At 50.8% G+C, this 24512-nt stretch overlaps 1 protein-coding gene across 1 annotated transcript; it reads left to right on the forward strand.

Moving 5' to 3' along the window:
- Positions 1-3588: 3588 nt before the first annotated feature.
- On the forward strand, positions 3589-24164 carry CUNH3orf70 (chromosome unknown C3orf70 homolog). Its single transcript, XM_041416382.1, has 2 exons — positions 3589-3913; positions 21042-24164. The coding sequence occupies exons 1-2, from the start codon at positions 3739-3741 to the stop codon at positions 21593-21595; spliced, it is 729 nt and encodes a 242-aa protein (XP_041272316.1). The 5' UTR covers positions 3589-3738; the 3' UTR covers positions 21596-24164.
- The last annotated feature ends 348 nt before the right edge of the window (positions 24165-24512 follow it).

Genomic DNA, 24512 nt, shown 5'->3' on the forward strand with positions numbered 1-24512 from the left:
AGCACTACTTCCACACGAGCAGGCTGTGTGTGACACGTTACACAACAGCCCTGGCTGTGCTGGTGGCTGCTCTGTTATCCCCAGGACAGCTCTGGACACGATGCCCTGCCCGGGCTAACCTCCCTTCTCCTGTGCCTCGTGCCGTGGTGCTCACCCGCACTGGGGATCGGCTGGGAAAGGACGATTCCCTTGCAGCGGGAGGCTGTGGAGCAGAGGACGTGCCCTTCCTCTGAACTGCAATGTTATCCCAGGATAACACCAGCTTCTATCCTGGCCAAAATGCTTCTCGTCACCTGCAGCACCTGTGTGCTGGTGCCTTTGATGGGTCCATTTCCCTCATCAGGAATTGCTGAGAACAGAGGTTGTTCACACCAGTAATGTCTCTCCTGACCGAAGTTCATTTGTAAATTCGCATCGACCAAAGCAGCCCAGCATCGATCGTTCTGTCTGCCTGACGTCCCCGCAACCAGCGGTGACACTGCTGCCGCCGCGAGGTCGCATTCCCAGCTCCGGGAGGGCGGGGGCAGTGCGTGGGAGCCCTGGCCTCTGGCCTGCTCCTCTCCCGGCAGGGTAGAGCGCACCCGAGGGCAACCACAGCTCCTTGACCCTCAGCCCTGCAGGGCAGCCTGATCCAAAGCCCTTGGTGCCTGCTGACAAGCCACCCAAGCAGCAACCACCAGCCTGTTCTGTGAGCTTCTTTGGTAAATTGTTGACAGCCTTGCACAGTCCCCATCAGCTCAAATGTGCAGTGATGCCAGAAATATACCCATGAGTGAAATGTTTCTTCATTTAACAGGAGAGAACACAGCCCCGTGCAGAGGAGAACTTGATAACCACTTGGTACAGGATTAGTTTTCCCACCTGTCTTTTTAAACCAGTTAACCATTTTCACTCAGTAGGAAAATATCTGTTAAAAATGTCTTCCAGGTAAAACCATCCCTACAGGTGAGGAATGTCCCCAGCTCTGCACACTTGCTGCATGTCTGACTATTCCAAACAATCCATGAGCCGAGGTTATACCGTTCTCTGGCACGGTGAGGCTGTGGTGACACACAATGCAAGCTGGCTCTTAATCCTTGGGCCCTGCTTTTGCTTTCATGTGGTGTCTGGCTGCATGTCTGTGCTTTCTGCACAGCAGGGTGCTTGCTTTCAGTCTGAGAAGATTCGGTGTCGGCCCTGCGAGCACCCGTGGCCTCTCTCATGCAGCTGCAGGATTGTTAGATATCTTTAATTAAGGCAGTGAACTCTGCCAGTGCAGCAGATGCCTCCATTAACTGCTCAGCCACAGGCATTGTGCAAAACAGTAGCGAATGGGAGTGCACCAAAGGGGAGGATTGCCTGAGCTTTGATCAGAGTCCCCTGCAGCACTGGCCCTTCAAAGGGAGGCAGAGAGCTCCTGCCTGAGGTTACTGAGTGCAGTCCTGCAGCGCACGCCCAAATTGGATGGGGCGCTTGGGTCTTGCCAGAAACACTTACCCCTTTCTGTAACCCACACTTCACCTTCCTTCTTTATTTCTTTTGAACAGAAAGTGATCTGACAGCCCAGGCTGGTTTGAGAGCAGTTCTGGAGGTGAGACAGTGCTGGAGAGGAAGGATTTCGTGCCAGCAGGTAGAAGTGCCAGTTCCCCTTGGGCCAGGGTTCTCTTGGGAGCTGAGCTGCATCCCTCGTTTGCTGCTGGCAGGCTCCAGGGGAAAGGGGAACATCAGGACAGTGTCAAAGAAACACCTGGATTTGCAATCAGTTTCTCCTCTGCTTGCAAACAGCTGAGCAAGGTCCTAAATGTTTGCAGATTTCAGTGGGATTTCTGCAAAACAAAGGCAGATAAGAATACTCGCTTTTCAGTGTAATAAACACTGGAGACATTTAAAATGTACAGGGCTGTGAAGGTCTCCCACTCCTAGTGACCAGTGCCAAGGGAGGCTCAAAGCCCTTGCTCAGTGCAACTGGGCACCCATCTCCTCCCAGATAGGCTGAGTTTAATGGTGTAGCCATTCCAGATCTGAGAAGGTGAGGGCAGAGCTGGGACACAGTCATGTGGCACTGAGGTGCTGCAGGAGGGGACCATGGATGAGCAGCAAGGGCCAGCAGCACTGCAGAGACCAGGTCTGTGCTGCAAGTCAGGGATCACAATCAGAAGTGGTTCAAAGCCTCAGTGCAACTCAGTGCTCTGCAGTTGTGACCCATATCCCTTGGTCTGACACATAAAGTGTGGAGCTGATCACAGCCAGACAACAGCAACTTGGCTGTTCTTAAGCCCTTCTTATTGGCAAGAAGCAAATGGTTCTCTCAGCACACCTTCAGGAGAGTGTAGAGGATGGGGACACCTCTGGGATCTATCCAAGGACAGACCCCATATGAACTGTCTGGGACTATTCTGGAGAACACAGAAAAATAAGTATGTTTTGACATTTTCTGATATAGAGCTACTGGGTATCATACAAAGATAAGGGACTATGAAAATGACCATTTGGTTTCTGTTCTAACAGAAAGCTGACTTCAACTCCCAGTGCTGAGCAGAGCAGCAATAAAACTGCAATTTTCTTTCAAATATAGCAGGGAAACAAGTCCACCACCATACTTAGGAAACAAATAATGTAGCCAGGGCTCAAGATAAATCCAAACTTGAATTTTGGCCTAAAGATATAATTGTTGGAAAATAACAATACACTTTCATATGTTTATTAACCAAAATGATATCTACTGATTATTTTACAAAATTAAAGACAAAGTTTATCAGGTTGCTTTTTCAATCACTGTGTGCTTAGAAAGAAATGGGTTTCTGAATTAGATTAAGTAGCATGATGAAAAAAAACAACTAAAACCTGCCTGTGCTGTGGGCCACATGTGCAAGCAGCTCGGTGTCCTGCTCCATTGGCTCTGGCACTGCAGGGGTGATCTGTGTCCACCTGTCTCACAGACTAGCAAAGAGCTGCACGCTCGGAGCGCCCCAGACTGCTGCTTGCCTGCTGCCCACGCTCCCCGGAGGCTGCTGTCCAGTGCCAGAGTGCCCGGATCCCATTCATCAATCCGGTGGTGTCTGGAGAGGAGCTCCACATGGCCGGGGGAGTGCTCGGGGGAGCCTGGCAGCAGGCCCACAGCCCTGCCCTGGCTTACTCTGCCGGGGCTGGTGGCCGCTCCCGTCCGTGCGCTCCGGCCGCTGCGAGCGCCTTGGGAAAGCAGGGAAATCTCACAGCAGCCCCCAGCTGCCGGCAGCGCCCTCGGGCACCGTCCCGGGCTCACCCTGCCGCGCGGGGCAGCCCGCGGGACACCCTCCTCCCCAGCCGGTTGACACAGCCATGGGGGACACAGCCATCGAGGGGTACGGCCATGGCGGGGCTCGGCCGCCGGGGCACATCCCCATCGAGGGCACGGCCATCGTGGACACAGCTATGAGGGGCCACGGTCACCGCAGGGCACTGCCATCGTGGGGCACGGTCATCGAGGGACACAGCCATCGGAAGGTACGGCCATCGGGGCATAGCGCCACCGGGCTCTGCAGCCATCGGGGTTCCGCGGGCGGTGCTGCGGGACCGGGGCGGGGCAGGGCGGGGCGAGGCGGGCGGCCGGGCCCTGCCCGCGGCGCTGCCCCCGCGGCGCTGGGCGGGCGGGCGGTCCCCGCTGCGGCTCGGCGCCTTCTCCTCCTCCTTCTCCTCCTCCTCGTCCTCAACCTCCTCCTCCTCCTTCTCCTCCTCCTCTGGCCGCTGCGGCGCGGGGGCTGCGGGCGGAGCGGCGGCGCCATGAGCGGGGCGGCGGCGGCGAAGAGCGAGAAGCTGGACGAGGCTCAGGCGCTCGCCCGCAGCTGCGCGGGCAGACCCGACTTCCAGCCCTGCGACGGGCTCTCGCTCTGCGCCACCCACAGCCACGGCCGCTGCTTCCGCCTGCACTGGTGCTGCCACCTGGGATGGTGCCACTGTGAGTGAGGGGGCGAGGGAGCGGGCGGGGGGCGCGCGATCCCGGCCGTCCCGAATGCCCTGTCGGTCCCCGCGCGCTACCGCCCGTCCCGTTCTGTCCCCTCCCGTCCCGTCCCGCGGCCAGGAGCAGCCCGCTCCCGGAGCTGTCCGTGCCGAGGCGGCCCCAGTGGGACCCTGACCTCGGGTGCTGCTTCCGTAGGAGCGGCAGCAGCGATGCCCGGGGAGTTCTCTCGGGGCCTGGAGTCCCAGTGCCCCTCTGCCCCGTGAGCCGGCCCGAGGGTGGGCTGTGGCATTGGCTGGACACCGCTGTCCTTCTCACCAGCCACTTCATTCTCGGTGCTAATGGTTTTCTTTTTACAAGCGTAAACCCCTTTGAGCAGAGAGGTAACTGCTTTAGTCTATATATAGCAGATAGCTTCAAAATCCAGTATTGAGCCAACTCTGGTGAAAACGCGCCCAACGACTTTATTATCAGTATTCAAGATCCTGATGTATCTAATCATGGAGGCTGAGATTGAACTGTGGATGTCCAAACATAGTTTGATGAATAATTAATCACGTAGAGCTTTGAACAGCAGGCTTTCCCAGCAGCGTGTTGATGCGAGGTCAGGAAATGGTGATGGAGCAATGTACTTGGGTCGTGTTGTGTTCTGGAGATCTTAAAGCTTGGATGGTCAAGGTTAACACTGGACCCTTATGTGAGGGTTACTTGGTGCTGCTGAAGGTGTCCCTGGACTCCTGATATCCCATTCTCATTTTAAATCCATTACCATTGCTCCTTGCAATTTTAGTCACCTTCACGGATTCCCCTTCACACAGACTTTTTGCAAATTTTGTTTCACAGGGAAAGGGGGCTGCCCCAAAAGCCAGCTTTTGTTTGAATGCAAGCTTCTATATCAATTAAATATGCATTTCAGGTTTTTTTGCCTTGATTTGGGATTCATTTGAAAGCAGTTCAGGACAAAAGGTTTTCTTCTGTCTGTGCCCTGAGTACTGTGTGGCACAACTGGCTGTGTGAGAAGGTGCCACAGTCACCTGTTGCACAGGTACAGAGACTCTGGCATTTCATCAGTAACACAAAGGTTATGGCCTAGATTCTTCCCAACATTTCCCTGGTCTCAGTTATTTGTGGCCACCATCAAGATATAAAAGCTTATGAGCACTCTGGATCAGAGCTCAAGTGGTGCTTATAAACTGGAGATGTTACCCAAAATCATCTGGGAATGATCCTGGGATGGGGAAGTCAAACATGGAACTGGGAAGCAATTGCAGAGGGGGATTAGGATGGATCACAAACTGCCTGTGCCTCAGCAGTGGGAGGGCTGCGTGGCAGAAAAGCCAAACCCAGAACCCCAGCCTTCGCTTTGGGATGCATTACCAGGAGCATGGCATGTGTGCAATTTAATTAGTCTCTTCAGCTCAGTGATGAGGAAACCAGGCTGATGCGCTGAGCTTTGAGCGTTGCACTTTATAGAGCTGTAGGAGAATTGGGGAGGAGATCACAGAGATCAGCTTAGAAAAATATGCTTTACAAGGGGGTGCAAAAGAAAGGGTTGTTTGGGCTGTAAAAGACTGAGGGAGGGAGAAAGGAAGGGTTGATGAACTTTGCAAAGTGTAAGGTAGCCTTGCAGAGCAGCTGTGTTTGAGTCCTCTGCACACAGGTGGCAGAAAACCAGGTATCTCTTACCTGTGACCAGGAGAGTTCATGTTTGGATATGGGAAAATATCATGATTAGAAAGAGAAATGCAGCAGGGGAACAGAGTACTTGAGAAGGTGAAGAGTCATGGTCCTTCAGGGAAGGCTTAGACTGGTGTCTCTTAGGCATTACATGGAACTGCTTCCCTCTTGGAAAGACCACTTGAGATCCCATCCAACCCTTTGCTTCTGTGTGGCAATTATAAGATTTAAAAATAGTTACAGCATTTGCAAGAAGTACAGACTTCCTTCTCAATTCCTCCTTTATGGCTAAGGAAAAGTTAAGATACTTTTGCCTCAATAAACCAGGATTTTAAATGTAAGATTTTAAAGGAAGTCACACACTTCACTGCCTTGTTTAATCTTCTGAAAGCTATGGTGAAGCGTGCTCCCTTCTTGCCCCTCATTTCCTAATGCAAATTTCAGAGCTAAGGATCTCTTTGTATCCTGTTCCTGTGGAATGAGTCGAGTTGGACTTAAAAGGGGTAAGAATGAGGTCTATAATGGGAAATTGTATAGAGGTCAGAGATGTAATTAAACAGTATTGGGAGTTACCTTGCATAAACGCAGTGCTGTAATACTGACTTGGGAATCCTCAGAGGGTTCTTGAAAGTGCTTTTCTGTGACTCTTAAGAGCTGTATTGGGGAACAGGAAACTCTACATCAATTAAAAGGGCTATTGAAGTATTATTTTCCATCAGTGGCCAAGGTCCTCGAGAATGTCAACTCAGTTGAAGTGCACTTACACTGAGAAATTACAAAAACTCACCATGCCGTGATGAGTAGATTGTCTCCTCATGTGTATTCAGAATCACATCTGCTTACTTCAGTGACAGAAGCAATTTAGCGTTGCAGAGCCACTTGGCTATGGAAGGAATAATTGAGAAGGAACCCAGTCTGAATTCCCAAAGCTGTTGTGGCTGGCGTGCTCGGAAGTGAGCAGTACTGGAGGTGCTCTCTTTGCCTCCGATGTTTCTCTGTCCATAAAATGGCAATAATAGCTGGCAGGGAGATGACTGGCTGGTGTATCCAAACAGCTCTGAGAGCCTCAGCTGCCCTGGGTGCCTGTATGACTTGTGTGTCTAAGCCTGGAGTTCATTTTAGGTCCTTTTCAGTCTGTTCTGGGCTTGGTGGAGAGCAGATTTCCCAGTGTGCTGTTTCTCTAACGCACTCCTGTGCATGGGGAGCTCTGAACCCAGGTGCAGCCCCCATAAGAGGTGCATGGAAAACGTGCAGGACGGGTGTGCCTGGGGGGGCTGGGATGGGGGGGTGCTGGGGTGCCTCGGGTGTCACTGGAGCTGCTGGGCTATGCTCAGAGTGCAGGGACACCTTGACCCTGCTGCTGCACTGTCCTCAACACCCCTCCCCTGGGTGCTGCCAGGAGGCTGTGCTGACTCCAGTCTCTATGTGGAAGCAGGATGAGGGCTCAAGCCTCGGAGTCCTTTTCCCAGCAGGGAAGAAGGTGTTGGCCCAGGAGGTGTTTTTTACTTCAGCCCGTGTTTGTCCCACTACGCATTTCTCCTGCTTGCTCTGTGTCCTGCACACATTCCCTTTGCCAGGGTGGCAGCCCCCTGTTCACCTTCCTCCCCTCTGACAGCCTTGGGAGGTTTTGTTTATTAGATGCAAGCTGAGAGCCTTAAATTACTCTGATCTACTTTCTCCAGAGCCAGAGAAAACATGCCAGAGGCAGGTCTGCAGCAAGGTGCCTGCCTCCCTTTCCTCACCTCGGGATTTCCACTGCAGCTGTGATTTGCACTGATGCTGGCTGTGAGGCTGCTGGCTGTGAGGTGGTACCTGCTTATGTCAGAAAGGATCAGATCCTCGGGGCTGCATCTGTCCTGACCTGACAGCAGGACTTTGACTTTTGCTAATTTTACTTCCTAAGAATCAACTGTGAAAGAAGGCATCATGCTTGATACAATTAAGAGCATTCTCTTGTAACTGGGTTCATTTATAATCTGAATATCTTGCATTCTGTTAAACACCCTGCAAACCCCTCGGTACATTATGCTGCAATTATCAATAATACATGATGAATCTGGTTCCACAGCAGTTGCATCAATAGACAGTAATTGTGCCACCTTGTATTAGCCTTTCTATGCTTCCCCCCACACCATTCAGCATCAAAAGAGCAAGCTTTTATCTCCTTAAAGCCTCTTGCATATCTTATATTGAAAAGTAAATGTAGCAAATAAATTTCAGTTTTACCACTTTTACACGTTCAGCTGTTTGGAACCTTTACAAGAAAACAAACCAAGCAAGGGGAAAGTGTGAGATTTCCATTGGGGGGCCAGGAGGGAACATATTGCTAGGCTCAGGCAAGGAACAAGATCGTGGTGGCAGCAAAGGTTTTGAAAAAGACACCTGCTCCCCCACCCTTGCAGTTTGCTGGGTGGTGGATAGTACTTGCAGGTGTGCCTTGGATTAGTTTCCCACTCCCTGGCATGCATCACAAATTATGGCACTGCTCGGCTGGAGTTTGCAGCCAGACCTGGCAGGTTCTGCATGAGGTCAGGCAGGCCTGGCAGGAGATCCAAGGAATTGTCATTTTTCAGCCAAGAGGAGAAAATGGGTTTGTGTGATGGGTGGCATGCCACAAAGGGCATGTGTTTGCTGGGTGGTTTTGGGGAGAAGAGCTTCTCTAAATTTGGTCATGCTAGCAATATTCTGGGAGTGTAGAACTAGAGTTCATTTACATTTGTTGTTCACCTGAAGAGGCAGCCCAGGATTTCTCTTGGCTCCCAGAGCTCCATTGCTTCCTCTCAGTGTTGAGGGCACCCTGCAGAGGCACAGTCCCTGAGATTGGGGTCTCATCAGTCCCAGCTGTGTGCTGGGCAGGGGAGGGGGCTATCCCTTATCCATTGCCCACAGCTGCAGCCAGGGAACGAGCCAAATCAGCACAGTCACTGCACCTGGGTGTGCTCTGAGCTGATACTGCTCCTCACATTCTTCTCTGCTTGAATCACTAGTAGCTTTCTTTTATAACATTTTAAAATGAAGGAAATTGTTGTTTGTTGCACAAAGCTGGTGAAAGTTCTCTGTCAAGGCCATCCTTGATTAAACCTCTTCCAGGGAGATGTGGTGTGTGTCCATGGCAGCTCCTGCCTGCTCTCTGGCAGGTACACTCCTGGCCCAGGTGCAGGCATTTTCCCCTGCCACACAGTGATGTGTGCAGCATTTCAGTATCTCTGTGCACACCAGCAGCATTTCCAAGGTGTGTCTGCCCCTCTCCAGCGACAGAAGCCATCAGCAGGGCCTCAGACAATCTTCCAAACCCATGTAATTACTCAGACCCCAGTCTGCCTGTGGGAATTATGAGGAGGGAATCAGTGAGGGAGCCCTGCTTTCCTGTGACAGAGCTGGTAAGTGAGCTGAGATGGTATGGGGAGGAATTCAGGTGCATCCTGATAGGGCTTGGGGGTCTAAAGAGGAGCTGTGCCTGCCTGCAGCCAGTGTCTGTCGATCCCTGTGTCTTACAGGAGCAGTCACAGCCCTGGGGTGCTCTGCAGCACAGCATGCACTGTACATCTCCAAAAGCCTTGCTCTTATTCATTGGGTTTTCCTTATGTTGGTTTTTGGTGGCTGTAAAACTCGTTTCCACATCCAGGAGGGAGCAGAAGGGCAGCAGTGCTCTGGTGCTCTGTGTATCCCTGTGTGCAGATGGTGATGTGGACTGGAAGCAGCCAGCCTGGCAGTGGGGATGGCAACTCGAATTTCCAGCAGTACTGTTCCACAGGGCAAAACTACATCCTGATGACTGATTTGTTGGATAAACAGGGAAAGGGAGTTGTAACATGCTTGTGTCTGAAATTCTGAGTATTTGGAGGAGCTCATACATTTTTCTTCATTTTTCTTCCACTTTTCGAAAGTGGAATGGAGTAGTGGGGCTACGAGCAGTAGGACTGGGAATTCCCAGAAAACACAGCTTGGTCTAGAGGGAGAATGATACAAATCCTGGGACAAATAGGCATTTTGAATTTACTTCTGCTGTGAAAAGGATTTGAACATTCATCCTGTTTATGTCCATGTATCCGGACAGAATGTTTGTGCACAGAGCAAGGCATTATGCTGAGTGCCAGGCAGAAGCTGCAGAAAGGTGCATGTTGCAGCTTGTAATGGGAAGAGACTTTTAATGAGGATTTGTTGCCTGTGGCTGTGCAAGATCTTCTCTTCACCTGTATTTTGAAGAGCTATGATATTCCAACTTCGTTTCACTAAGCTGTACACAACTAAGGAAAGAATGTCAGCTTAGTATATTCTGAAGTGTTACTCTAAGGGAAAACACTGCCAGTTTTTATGGGTGCACCATTCCAGACCTGGATGGGATTTTGTTCCTCAGGTTTTAGTTATAATCTGGAAATCACAGTATGAATGTACCATTGATAAGAGAACTCACATGTGTTGATTCCTTGTACCCTGTGGGAATGTCACTGCCTCTGGAAGAACACACTGCCATTCATTTTGAATCCTTACTATAATGTGCATGTTCTGTTGTTATTAACAAAGGTGCAAATATCACTTAACAGAATTAGACCACTGGAAAATCTCTGAATTCAGGCTACTTGCTTAGTGTGTCTCGTAGGACTAACTCTTGTACAGCTCATGCGTGATTGAACAGAAATCACTGTACTTCTCTCTCCAAAAGTTGAAGAAAAAGGGACCTGTGTACCAAAACACTTCCTGCCAGCCAAAATCTCTTTGTCATGCATGACTGTGAGACAGATAATTCACAAATAATAATTCACAAAAAATTTTATCTGCTTGCCCCAAACTCAGTGATCTGCTGTTAAGAGCCTCTGAGAGTGGCAGATAACTGACACCCTTCCTCTATGGCTCCTTGAAGGGTTAAGTGCTGATTTTGAGAAACCTGAAAGGACAAGGTTGGGGATATTTCCTACCAGAAGCAAGTACTTCTGAAGAAAAAGTTCATTAATCTTGTATCTCGTCAGCTGGTGGGGTTGTCTGTGAATGCAGGGTGTCCTGAACCCTGCACGGTGAGGGCTGGGCCTGTGCTCCTGCTCGGAGGGCTTCCTGCTGGTGAGAGGCTGCTGGCACTTTTGTCACTGCAGAGGAACAGCCTCAAGATAAAATCTGCATGGAGCACAGTGCCTGTGGTGAGCGTGTGGCTTCCTTCCTGGACTCTGCAGGTGAGGGAATCTGTTTGCCAACCTGGATCTGCAAGCTTGCTTAATGCCAGTGCCCAATGCAAAAGTGCCTGCTGTCACATCCTTCCCCTTGTGGCTCTTGATGGATGTTTCACGGGTCTTAACTGGCAGCCTGTGGTCATAGCCTTGCATTGTCCCGTGAGACTGAGTCACAAGGTTGTCGTTGCTGTGACTTCCATCCTGCAGGTCTGCAGAGCTGACACTGCTCAGGTCTGCTGGAAGCACTGAAGGGGCCTCTCAGGTGCTTGGCACAGGACCTCCAATTTCCTGGCAGCACCTGTGTGCTCATCAAGAACCTTTTGTCACCGCTCGTGTTGCTGCAGCCAGCAGAGCCGGGCTTGTAGAGCGGGGGCATCTTGGGGTGTTCTTATGTAATGGCTCTCCATTTAACCAGTGCTGCTGTACACTTCATGACTCACTGCCAGCCTTGGTAACTTATTTCTGCACAGCCTCACACTGGTGAGGCTCTACTAGAAATTTGTGTTTCTGTAAAGGATAAAAAGCAAAATGCTTTACTCACAAACAGTGTAAGATGTTCCCAAACTCCCAAGAGCTGTGACAGTGTGGGCTTAGCTGCTGATGGATGGCACAAGCTTATCCTAATGCAAAAGCTGGTTGACAGTAGATTGGATTCCAGGTAGAGCATTTCTCTCTCTGCATATAAAGTGACCCTGGTTTAATGTGTTGTGGTTTTTCTTCCAGCACCTCCATGAATTTATCTGCCCACAAGATACAGAGTATGTTTTCATAATGGCTTTGATTCTTCCACTAATCAATTTTTATGTAGTGACTGATCACAGAACTCAAGAAGTGCAGTTTGTGCCATTTGGAGATGTTTTTGCCAATAGCTGAGTATATTCACATAGAGGGAAGTCAAAAACCTACTGGGAAAGTGAAAACTGATTGCTTGGCAACTGGGTCTTGTTTTTAACATAGCCATACTTTAATTTAGGCCATGTAACAGTTGGAATTTATATGTAACCTACGTTGTAAAACAATTTCAGCAAGAGGCATGCATTTGTATTCTTGTTCTCACTGGTGGCTGTGGAGCTCGAGAGCCCACACGTCTGCTCTGGAAGCTGCTTGTTTGGCTGTGTGCTTGCACCCAGCCCTGAAATGACTCCCTGCTGTGCCAGGCTCTGTCTGTCCCTCTTGCTGCCACACATGATGCTGGTGCTCACCTGTAACTGTTGCAGGCAGGGTGCTTGGCTGCTCCACGCTGTGTAGCTGCCTGGTTGCATTTCAGTGCTTTCCTGGGCCTGAGCCCTGCTCCAGGTGTTTGCACGCTCACTCACTCATCACTCCCTCCCTCCCTCCCTCCCTGGTACCTGGTGAAAGGTTGGGGCAGCATCAGCTATGCCAGGGTGGACTGACCAGCTCTTGCAGCCTTCCTGCAGTCCACCAGCACTAGCCTAGCTGTAGGCAGGGCAGGTGGAAGGAGACACCTTTTGCTTTGTTTCTTGTCCCTGTGCCACTAGACCTTGATCTGCTGGCACAGGAGCCATTCTGCAGCTGGTCCTGTGGGATCCTGCCTCTCTGGATGTGAAGCCGAGAGCAATGCTCTCACCTCTGCCAGCACTGCCTCACTCTGGCACAGCAGAGAGCTGTTTGTGCTCCCAGCTGTGCTGTCCAGGTGCTCCAAGTCACGCAGTGGCACTGTGTGACACAAGGGCTCAATGTGATCTACACTGCTCCACCTCCAGTGGTGGTACTTTGGCTTCTGTATGTTGATGCAGAGCATTGCTGGACCCCACACTCCTCCAAGGAGAGCACTGGTGCCCATATTTGCAATCCTCAGCTCCAGGTGATGTGTTTTATGCAGAAGCAGGGAGAGCAGTCCTTTAAAATCCCCAGAAATGGGTTCTCTAGAGGCCTGTGATAGAAATAGCTTGGTTTGAATGGCGTGTGAATGGAGATGTGCTTGAGGCACCAGGAACAGCACTGGGTTAACAGAGTGTGTTGGCTGTAAGGAGCCTGTTCCCAGCACTGGAGCTGAAGAACATGGTGTTGTCCAGCCTGAAGGCTCCTGCTCCCACACAGCAACTGCACAGATGATGTGTCAGCAGATCCTGGGCTCTGGCCACAGGAAGAAATCAGCACAGGTACAGCACGTCCCTTGGGCCATTGTTTCTCCTGTCAGCCACCAGGAAAACACTGTGGCCACAGAGATGTGTCTATTCCAAGCTGGGAATCCCAGCCCCCTGCCCCAGCTGTCCCCTGTGGGTGCAGAGTGCAGGTCTTTAGAGAGCACTTTTCCTTCAAGGACCTGGTAAGTTGTTTTGCTTATTTGAGAATTCCCAAGAAAACATTCCATTGTATGCAGAGGCTCAGAGTGCCCCCCTGCAGCACCTACCACACACCTCAAGACAACTGGATCTTGTGTCTCCAGTCCCTTTGATTTCCAGGCAATGCCATGGTCTTCTGGGTAGTTTGACATGGAGCTGTGCTTATGTTGCTTTGTTTCCCTGCCAGTGCACTGACTGGCTGCATGGAAACCATGGGCTGCTAAAGCTTGAGCAGATGGTGCACAGGGATGGGGTTGTAGAATAAATATTTAGCACTAAGCCATTTTTTGCTATTTTCTCTACTGAATTTTAAAAATATCTAGTGTAACTTGGGGGATAAAATTCTCAGGGGAATGTGTAAGAAGTGGCTGTTCTGGCCTTTGGGGGTGGGTTTGGAAGGGATGTTGGAAGATGAATATCGTTGGATTCAGAGCTTGGGTAGTGTTGCCCAGCTGCTGTGCTGGCAGAGGCAACCAGGGCTGTGCCACAATTTCCATGCCTGTGCTTCTGTGTTTCTGGCACCCAGCATGGAGCTGGGGTGAGTAGCACCTGTGGTATGGGTGACATTCTCCAGCTACTGAAAGGAAAGAGCTCCTCCAGAACACACACATGCTGTGTGCTGCTGCTCTCTGCCTTGTTGGGTGCTGCTGTTCTGTTCCCTTACAATGCTTAGTGAACAAATACGGCTCCTTTAAGAGGGTTTATGGCTGCATCTCTCAAACCTTCAGGGCTGCTTTTTCTTTAAGTCCAGTAAATCCGTGTAAGCAGTGAGAGTAAAGAGCAGGGATGATGGAGGAAGCTCCAGGGTCTGTTTGCATTTAAGCGTTACCTGCTCTTAAGCTGATGTGCACAGAAACTCCTCAAAGGCTTAGACAGCTCACAGCATGTACTGTCATGATCCTTTTTGTATTTAAAACAGATCAAGACAAAAGGGCATTAAAATACAAATTTGATGAGGAAAAACTTCCTGATTTTTCCCCATTCTGTGCTGGTTTCCTGTGAAAAGCCTTGAGTCAGGGGCTGGCACAGCTGTCTGGCTCTACAGCAGGGAGGGAACACCTCCACAGGAGAGAGCTGGCAGCTGTATGGAATTGCTCCTAGGCAGTTACTGCCAAAACATTGCTGGACTGCTTCTTCCCCGTGCTTGGATGGGGTCTGGAATGGGATGGATTGATTAGTGCTCAGATGGAGGTGCTTCTGTGAGAAGGAGCTGTTTGCAGTGATACATTTCTGTCAGGGCACAGCCTGCCAGCCCTTCCTGCTGCACTTCCAGCCTGCTCAGGTCATGGTGTGTGGCTGCTTTTTCTGTTGTTCCTTTGCTGAGTTGATTTGTGCCCTTGGAGTCTCTTCTGTGATCCCTTATGGGGCCTTCTAGTTCTGCCAGAATTCCTGTAGGTATGCAGAATGTTCTGTTTGCATTCCCCACACTAGAAATTTGTTTGAGCAATCTTAGTGCTTTTTCAAAGTTGTTTGGACAAAATGTAAGGCAGAAATATCACTTGCACTGAGGTGCTGCATATCTTTAGCTATGAGGCTTCTTCAAGGTGGACAATCATTTCAGTTATGCCTTTTTATAACCACCAATGGCCCAGTTCAGCCCTACTTGAGCCTGTCAATCTGGCAGTGCCTCAGTGTCCTGAAATGTTTTCCATTTCCTCTGGTGGCTCATCCCACATCTTTTGTTCACCATGCAGCCCATGAGGATTTGCTGGATATGACATGATGTCCATTCCATACATCACAAAGAAAAGCAGACTGGGTGAGCAGTGCAGTTTTTCACATGTGCCATCTGTAAATGTGCTCTGGGTTTCTCCTTCCATTTGTTCTCACCCCTCTGGAAAAGTTAGTACTGTGCTCTAAGTGTAGTTTGGAGGTGTGATAGTCCTTGGTGAGTATTTATGGGTAGGACAAGCTTTGTTTGCAAGGGTTTGTTGTTCCAAGCTGTGCATGTACCTGGTGAGAGGAGGAGAGCCAGAGCAGTCATTCTGGCCACTGTTCAGCTGGCAGGGCTGGAGGGCCATGACCCCAGGTACTCAGCCCAACATCACACTTCCCAATGGAATTCCCCACTGCTGGGCACTTGGCAACAAACACGTGTGGTGGGCACCTCCAGCAGGCTGAGGATGCTGAGTGCCCTCCATAAACCTGTCCAGGATGTGCAGCGAGCTTTGCCTCAGGCTGTGAAGGAGGAAACCCTCCCTTGCCCCAAAGTTCTGCTGTGCCAGCCGTGAACCCCTACCTGGTTCCTTCCCATGCCCTCTGGCTGGGCTGGCAAACCTGTGCCATCCACTGTGCCCTGGGGGGCCCTGGAAACCCAGCTGGGTGTGACAACCTCTGTACTGCCCTGGGGCCGCTGTGCCAGCACTGGCAGCAGGACACCAGTCCCGCTCAGAGCTGTCACCACCTGCCAGGGAGATGCACATGCACCTGTGCATCCCCAAGGGCCAGCCTTGGCTCTCCTGCCACACCCAGGAGATGTGGAACAAGTGCCACCAGAAGAGCACTCGGTTGTTCTCTGTCTCTTGTGTGAGGAAAGTCAGTGCTTGAGAAGCTCATCTCCAAGGTTTCCACACACAGAACAGCTGTGCAGGGAGCTCTCCTTGGAATAATGCAGATCCCCTCCAAGGCAGCGCTGTCTCCTGTCACACATGCATTATGAATGCTTCCTTTGCCTTCACTCCTTCAGAGCTGTGTGGTATTTAATTAGAGGGTTTTTATGTTCTTCATAGTGGGACCAATTCCCCTCCCGTGTGAGCTGAATTTTTTGGCAGGGTTGCAAGTGGCAATAGCCAAGTCTGGCACAGCTGCAGTGAGAATCCCATTGGACTTCACAAGGGAGGATTACTGGTGCTGTTACACAGGTGTACGTTCAGGCAGCACCAGGTCACCAGTGCTTGGGGAGCAGCTCCCTCTGGTGAACAGGACACATCCCTCCACACCCTCACTGTGGGCCTGTGGCAGCCATGGACTGTGCCCTGGGGTCACAGCTCCAGCCCCTCTGGAGCATCCACCACAGCCAAAGGCATGGAGATTCCCCTGGGATCAGAGCCAGTTCACCTTCAGCCCACCTCTGCCTGGGACTTCCACACGTGCCCAGCCCACACAGGAGCAGTTCCTAAGGTGAGCCAGGTCACGTTCAATAGCTGCCAAGTAGCAGGTCTTTGTTAACCTTGCTGATTTTTGGAGATAGATGAGCTGGCAGATGGGAGGCTGTAGAAATACTTGTTCCAGCAGCTGCAGGGGGAAGAATACGTATGAAAAAAAGCTTTTATCTTTCAGTTAATAGATGTCTAAATGCCTTGCATGTGAACAAATATCCACGGTATGTATTGCTGACTTAGACTCGTAAAATCCACAGCTCTCTATTACCATTTTCTGAAGTGCAGAGCAATTCATGGTGTTATTTATTAGGACTAAGTCCTCCTTTTGAGAGGGTAAAATTTGAGAATTTGTTCTAGGAAACCTCCCTCCTGAAAGCTGGACTTTTTTTTTTTTTTCAATATGTCAAGCACGTTAATGAGTGCTAGAGGTAAGCCAGAATGCTGGGATGGAGGGAAGTGGAAAAGAATTTTCCAGTTGCACCTCTGCTTATTTCATGGTTAAGTTATTTCATATTAGCCACAGAAATTGCTGCTGTTTTGTGTCTGTTTGGTGAAGATGCATGCAGACTGCCAAATTAGCAAAAAATCAGAGAGAAATGAACTCATGGCTTGTTTCTCAAAGCTTGATTTGGGGTATTGGAAGCAGGAGGCTCTCTAATACAGCTTCCAGTCAATCAGCCACATGGTTCTGCTTATTAATGCCACGAACATAAAAAATTTTCCAAGTTGCCTGAGTTTGCTGGAGATGTGCACGTGATGATAGAGCTCCCTGCTCTGCTGGATCCTGCCTTAGCCTGCTGGCAGGTTCACTGGAAGCACAGAGCCAAGGCTTTGGGGAACAGCATCCATCCAGTTTGGCAATAGAAATCCTATTTCTGTGCCCAGAGCAACAGGGAGATGAGCACTGCCCAGCACTCACTTCCTTGGACATAGTTGAATAGTTGTTCTGCAGTTGAGTGTTGGCTGTAGTATGTGCCAGGTCCCTGAGGATTTGGTTTGTGTGCTGGCACAAGGGCCAGCTGAAGAAATGGAGAAACAATTGTCCCTTTCTCGTTGTGCACAAGCTGCTGTCACTTTGAGGGGTCAGACAGAGGAGCAGTGTTGGTGGGGGATAATGCCCTGAGCACAGAGCAGGCTCAGGGGGACAAATGGTTAGTGTAGCCTACAGAGCTGTTTCTGGGGTCTCTCATTTCATCATCTCACCTGTCAGCCAGTGGCTGTCATGGACAACCAACACTTAACCTTGGCAGTCATTCTGGCAGAGCCTGATTTCACACTGTTTCCAAGAGGGGAGCAGGCTCTTGTTTCCCCTGAGCCCTTTTGCCATGGTGGTGGAAGTGCAGAGCCAGAACTGTGACATCTCTTCACAGCAGCTCTTAGAGTGCACAAGAACTTCCCAAACTTCTGCAAATGCAGCAAATTTCTTTTCACAGGATTTGGAGTTTGATTTGTGGACATGTGTTTGACATGTGCAGTGTTTTTCCTTCACCAGCTTCCACGCAGGCAGTGGTGGGGAAGTGACCCAGGAAACAACTTCGGATGTGCTGTCTTGTGGGACATCTGAATTTGTGCAGAACACTGTCATTTACAGGAGTGTTCATCAGCGCAGTGCAATCACAGAGTTCTTCAGGTGACTTGGAATAAATAGGCAGTAAGTTCTGAGCTAGTGTATGAGATGGGATGGAGCAGAATAGGTGCTCAAAGTACTGTTTTATCACAGACTGATGCCAGCTGTTCAGAGTCAGCAAAAATATTGCTGTTGATTCCCACGGGTGTTTGATCAGATTGAGATGGCTTATAAGAGAACGTGGGGACTTGTGCTTCTAGGGCTTTTCTAGTGGAAAAGCCTGGCAATCCTGCAGGCTGCAGGGGTGGGGGGCGATCTTATTTCTAATTTCTGCATTTATTTTTCATAGGCTGCATCCTGGCTGACGTGTTTCCATGTATTATGTAGGGTGAGGGGTGGCAACAGAGGCTGTAAGCACAGCATTGTCCATGATCCAGTCTGACAGTCCCAGTTCTGAGCACCTGCTCATGTTTTGAAACAAGTTTAATCTGTTTAAAATTGCCTCTAAAACCAGCTAAGACTTGACAAACTTGTACCAGAATTCTAAAGAAATGTAGAAATCAGTTAATGTAGAAAATTCTCTTTGCTGTGTGTTGGCTGCTTCCTGCTTTACCCTGGCAGAGCTTGTCCTTGGAACGTGAGGAACGTTTCAGCCCCTGTGAGATCACACAGACAGGCTCTGAAATCCTGTGCTCTTTGCTCCTGCTCTGGAATTAGTGCCAGCAGGGCAGTCCTGAGACACGCAGGGAGCTGCTGTGTGTGGCTGCAGTGGAGAAACAACCGGCTGAGCTCCCAGCAACTCCTTGGCTGACCTGGCCACCGCTCTTCTTCTTTTCCCAAAAAGGGAAAAACAAACACCAAAAAAGTCAAACTGAGGAGTCTTTGCTTTACCATTCCATGCCCATGCTGTAAGCTTCCTTGGCTTAAATACATTACTTTCTATTCCTAACATCCCTCAGTCTTCTGCCAGCACGTGGTGACTGTTTTAAGTGGAAAAACAGAGTCCTGTTGTACAGAGACCTTTTTTCTTCACCCTGGTAAAATCTTCACTGGACCCTTCCTTGGACTCTTCAAATAGAGGCAGCACAGAATTGAGTTGAAGAAATGTTTTTCACCAGTATCTGGTTGTATTTTAGCATTGGTTGTCAAAGGAGCCCACACAGAAGCCCTCCAAATCTATGGATAAATAGAGCATTATGGTTTCAGGCAAGGACAGGCTGCACTTCAGTTCCCATGAGCTGAATTTATCAGACACTATCCCAGCCAGCAGCACAGTAATCATCAGCTGTGGGGCTTTGCAAGGCAGTGGCATATTTAATGTTCACTAATTTCACAGAAGGATTTCTGGGAAGCAGCAGATGGCAGGAAGCCGTGGGCTGCTGCTGTGGCTGTGAGGGTGAGGAGCTTCCCTGGGAAGTTCTGTCCACAAGATTTGAGAAACCTCCGAGGGACCCCATTGCCCAGAGACGCCAGAACCAAGGATCTGTGCTGGAGGAGTCAGAGCTGTGCTCTGCCTGTGGCTGGAGCCTGCAGCTGCTGGATGCCAACATGCATTCCTCTGAGTCACAGCAGGTTTAGGAGCTACATCGTGGTACAGAGATGGCAAGTGGAGAGGATGGCTTTGTGTTTTCTGTCATCCAGCCATAAGCAGACAGGGGGAAAGCTTGATTTCTTGTCACTGAGCTTCCCCCATGGCTCTGTCAGCAATTACCATGGCACAGATCGTAGGGAGAAAACATTGGATGAGGTATTCGAGGGGAGCCGGTCAAAGCTGTTCACACACTTCCCCCTGCTGCCACCTCTGTCTGCGCTCTCCTGCCACGGCACACGGGTGGGCTTTTCCCTCGTCGTGCCTGGAGCCTCTCCCACGCTCCAGAGCTCTTCCCTTGGTTCCGTGGCTTTCTGCCGTACTCCCTGTCCTTGGGCTACGGGGATTGGAAATCCCAGCCGACTTTCACATGAGCCGTTTCCCTTCCAGCAGCGCTGCGGGGTGGGAAAAGCCTTCCCGGTGCTCGAGGTTCCCGGTGACGTCCCGGAGCTGGCAGAGCACAGGCTGTGCGTGGGCCCCGGAGCCGCCGAGAGCCGCCAGAGCTCCCAGGGCTGGGAGGGTTTCCCGGCCCCAGGGGGATTCTCTGCTGCGGAGAGGCTTTGCAGGGGGAGCGAGCCCTGCCCGGGGGCTTACAACCTGGTCTCGTAGGAGGTTCCCTGCCCACGGCAGCGGGATGGGAACTCCGTGGTCTTTAAGGTCCTTCCCAACATTCTGCGATGTTCCAAAGGATGGGTAATTCAGTGGGAAAGGCTGCATGTACCTGTGAGCTGGAAACACGCCAGCACTCTGCCTTCCTTACTGCAGGAGCTTTCTGCCCCTCACCTGGAGAGCTCCAGGCACCCACAGCCCCTCCGTGCTTTGGTGCATTTGCTGCCTGCGCAAAGCAGGATCTGCAGCGCGTGCAGCAAAACTCTTCCGACAGCCCCACTACTCACAAGGCTTCTGAAAATTTGTGCTTTCCCAGCGGATGAGCCCCTGGGGAGACATGAATCTTTCAGAGGCTTCATGCAAATAAAATGCAGCGTTTTACATTCTTAGGCATAGCCTCGGGTTTCTCAGTTTTTCCTGACATAGTCCCAATTTTCTGCTCTCTTATTTATTTCTGTTAGTGAAGATGTTTAGTTCACACTTTGTTCTGCTCAATATAACCAACATAATCCTATTTTCTTACTGCTTAACCAGATAATCAAGACGCCAAAAGCTTGGAAATTCCCTTATTTTCTGCCTTAAAATTCTAATTATAGTTATGTATGAACTTCTGGTTTATAATATGGAAAAACACGATTTAGTCCCCAAAGACAAAGAACATGGAATCATGGACAAGGAGACTAACTGGAATAATAGTAATATAATAAAATTTTGATCATTGTAGCAAAGATGTAAGCTAGAACTTACATGTTATGTTCAGTGGGGGAAAAAAACCTCTGAGAATCTTGTCAGTTTTCTTTCTTCTAGAAAGCAGGGTGGGCAGACTTGGCATCTTTCGCACTTCATGGCTGTGGAGTTGTGCCCCTGGAGTAAATTCTCCAGAGTTAGTCATGTCCTACAGCAGTCCTCGAGGCAAGGTCAGGGAGGAGAGCAGCCCTGGGGTACAGGAGGTTGTGATTACCTGCAGCATTAGGTGTCAGAGGATCCATACCTGCAGAGGCCATGAGAGAAGCAGCTGCTGCCAGCAGGGAACTGTTGGTGGTGTCCAAGGGTGTCAAAGTCATCGCTTCTGTTCAAACCCAAATACTTTTAAACGCTGCTCCTCTGTGTCCCCACAGGTAAATACGTCTACCAGCCCATGACCCCCGTGGAGCAGCTCCCCAGCACCGAGATCCCCGTCCGCCCCCGGGAGTCCCCCAACACCATCCAGATCTCGGTGTCGCTCACCGAGCACTTCCTCAAGTTCGCTCCCGCGTTCCAGCCGCCGCTGCCGCCCGAGGCGCCGCAGTTCTGCACCATCGCCGACCTCTTCATCGACAACTACCGCGTCAAGTGCATCAACGGCAAGATGTGCTACGTGCAGCGCCAGCCGCCCGCCCCGCACAGGGCAAAGCCCGACGAGGGCTCCGTCCGCAACGCCTTAATCGCAAAGGAGAGCAATACACCAAAACCAGAGCACTGCTCCTCCCCGTCCAGCTCCGAGGACTCCGGCATCAACGCGGTGGGGGTTCACTACGTGGAGTCGTGTGACGAGGACACGGAGGGGGTGGCTGAGCTGAGCTCAGAGGAAGATTACAGCCCGGATAGCAGCTGGGAGCCGGACGAATGCCCGCTCCTGTCGCCCTCGCAGTGCAAGATGGAAGTGATTGAGACTATAGAAACCACTGTGTGACCACACAAGTCGGCATCGGCTCAGTCCACTTCCTTCTCAGTAATGTTGCTTTTGTAGTATTTCTATTTTCTGTTTTTTTCTGACAATCCCTTTTTTCCAGTGCACTTGATATTTCAGATTCCTGTCATGGGAGTGCGGTCACAGGACTTACATATGGTGAACTAGCAGCAGCCCGAGCAGTTTTAACACGTTCTCAGCCTGATCAGCTCTCCCACGTCTGCACGTAAGGTAGTGACAAATCTTAAGACTTTTCTAGCAGAAATAGGCCCTTTTGTTGGTCTGGGTTGCCCCACACACAACTTCTCACACGAGGACGTGCCACTTGAGATGTTTCCACCTGTCGGGTTGTTGGCAGGGGTCCCTCAGAGCACGGGGGGTGCACGCCTGGAGCAGCAAACCAAGGTGCCCTTAGTCTTTCTCAAACAGCTACACAAGGCTCCTCCCGTCTCTGTCTGTCCTGGCGCCTTGTCCAGCCTCTTCCCTAGTGCTGGTGTGACCTCCTCCAAGGCTGTCGGCACCACGCTTCCAGCAGGTTGGAATTGCAAGCTAGAGAATGCACAAAGTGCCTCCAACTTTTCTCCAGGCTATGCACCGAGCAGCTGCTGAGGTAGGCCAGGCTCTGAAATCTCCTGAGAAGGCAGGTCTTGCTCTGGAGGGGGATGAGTTACCTGAATCCACCTGGTCCCTTTTCTCTGCCTGGATCTTGGGAAGGGGGTCTGGCTTTTGCAGGTGGGCAGGAGGGGGAGCAGGCAGAGGTGGGGCATGGCCATCTAACCAATACCACACTGGACTGGGGAGTACCAGGACAGGCGAAGGAAGCGACTACCTCCGAACACCCGCCCTCGGCTCCGCCTCTGCCTCCTCCTGGGCACTCAGGACCAAATGGCCTCAGGGCCTGCATTTGCCTGAATAACAAAGTTTAAACAAAAAGAATTTTACCAGCCACACCACTGTGTCGGCAGAGCTTGGGGACAGCGTGGAGATGCCCCTGGGAGGTGACCCACGGTCTCAGTGGCACATGAGCTTGTTAAGATAGAGCCTAAAGTCATCCTAGTGGAGAGAGGAGGCTTTGGCTCCTGCTCCATCACTGCAAGTCCAGGAGCAGGTTCGGAGCAGGGGTCCCTCACCCAGCTGGTAGTGGAGCTGTCTCACAGGAGGTTCAGTTTCAGCCCTGCTTGAAGGAAACAAAAATGTCACTCAGATTCCAGCCAGCTCCATAGAGCTGGAACCAGTAACTCCTGTGTTCCTGCAGCGGTACTGCCGTTCTTTGTGTAGTTGCTGTTTGCGTTTCAGAAGTCCCTGGTGAATCCAAGGCTGTAAAAACGTGTACAGTTAGTGACTGATCCTAGATTATAGTCTGTGGTAGAGGGTGGCTCATCTCTCACTGTATCCTGACAATGTATTCCCAATTTTATACACTTTGTAATCAGTATCTTTAGAAGACATTTAGGCAACAGTGTGTGTCTGTGCACATGCGCGTCTAGGAGTTTCCATGGGTGGATATAAAGTAATGCTGTACTTTTTAGACTAAGACTTTCAGACAAAAATAATAGGTTTTATAGTTTTGATGACTTACATAAAAATGTGCAATGCTTGTGAAATGAGGAACATGGGCCATTGCATGAACGGATACATTCTCACAAGGCACCTGAAAATACTCTGTTTTTCTGAGGGCATTTAAACAAAAGCTGTAGTAAAACTAAATAGGATTTATTTCATTTTTAAGGGCAGGATTGTCTTTCTTGGCTAACTACAGTTTCTAACAACATTTTTGGTGTCTTTGGACCACTGAGACACATTCCATAGGTAGAAGGAAACATTATGTATAAACCTACAGCATTTATTCATATTTAACCTTTCAATTGTAACCTGAGTGGAGAGCTGAGCGAGCTCACTCTCATGCCTGGCCTCTGAGCTTTCCTCCCAGAGAGAGGAAGGCTCTTCCTCCCCTGGGAACAGCTTCTCCTTCCCGGGCAGGAAGGGTGGGCTGGTGCAGCATGGCTTTTCCCAAGGGCAGGGAGCTCCTCGCCAGTTCTCCCTGGGGCACCAAGGGCAGGGAACGTGAGCAGGACGCCCCTGCCCAGCACAGCTCACCTTGTTTGCAGGCAAGCAGGAGCTGCAGCCCTGCCCAGGCACAGGCTGGGAGCGCGGTGACCTCGGGGGGTGCTGGTGGCAGAGACTCCACAGGGTCCTGTCCCCGTCAGGATCCATTCTTTCTTAACTGTAAGTAATTAGCAATACCCACAAGCTGTGAGTGTCTCCTACCCAGGATTTGTTCAGATGTCTTAAGCACAATAAGCTGCCTCTTCCTTCTGTTGTTCCTGGAAAATGTCAGCGGCGCTCTGGGGAGTGCCGGGGCTGCTGGAGGGCGCTCGGGCAGGGCCCAGCCGCGGGGATCTCCTGCTCCATCACACACCCGGCTCCCACCGCTCCACGGAAACGGGGCTCCTTCCTTTGCACAAACACGGCTGTGGCCGTGTTGCTGCAGCCATGCCCTGGGCTGGCTGCTCCCCCTGCCAGGGAGAGGTGTGTGTATATTTCCTCTTGAATAAAATACTGAACAACTGGCTTTCTGCTTGTCCTAACTGCCTGTGTGCTTTCCATGCCAGAGAGAAGCACTGCGAGACTTCCAGCAAAGGAAGGGCTGCTCAGAGCTCCAGATGGGAGCCCCTGACACAGCCCCAGAGCCAGGCAGACAAAGGGAATAACCAGGGGCAGCACACCAGGCCCTGGTAAGTGCCGGGCAGAGGTGGGCAGCCTCACGGCCCAGCTCTGACTCATCTGGAAAGAGCTGCTCCAGCTGATGTATGACCAAAGTCAGCTCCCTGACTTAGCTGTGCCCAGGTGTGGCTGCAGGCCGGACACATCCCATGGTAGTTCTGCTCATGGGCAGGAGGTGAGCACACAAGGCACCTCA

This window comes from Onychostruthus taczanowskii, unplaced genomic scaffold (genome assembly GCF_017590055.1).
Source record: "Onychostruthus taczanowskii isolate IOZ18803 unplaced genomic scaffold, ASM1759005v1 scaffold51, whole genome shotgun sequence".
In the NCBI taxonomy this organism is placed as follows: domain Eukaryota; kingdom Metazoa; phylum Chordata; class Aves; order Passeriformes; family Passeridae; genus Onychostruthus; species Onychostruthus taczanowskii.

Bases quoted from the DNA above. Each gene is read 5' to 3' on its own strand.
- CUNH3orf70 (XM_041416382.1), top strand. From the start codon at position 3,739: ATGAGCGGGGCGGCGGCGGCGAAGAGCGAGAAGCTGGACGAGGCTCAG. The intron at 3,914-21,041 runs GTGAGTGAGGGG...GTGTCCCCACAG, and splicing joins CCACCTGGGATGGTGCCACT to GTAAATACGTCTACCAGCCC.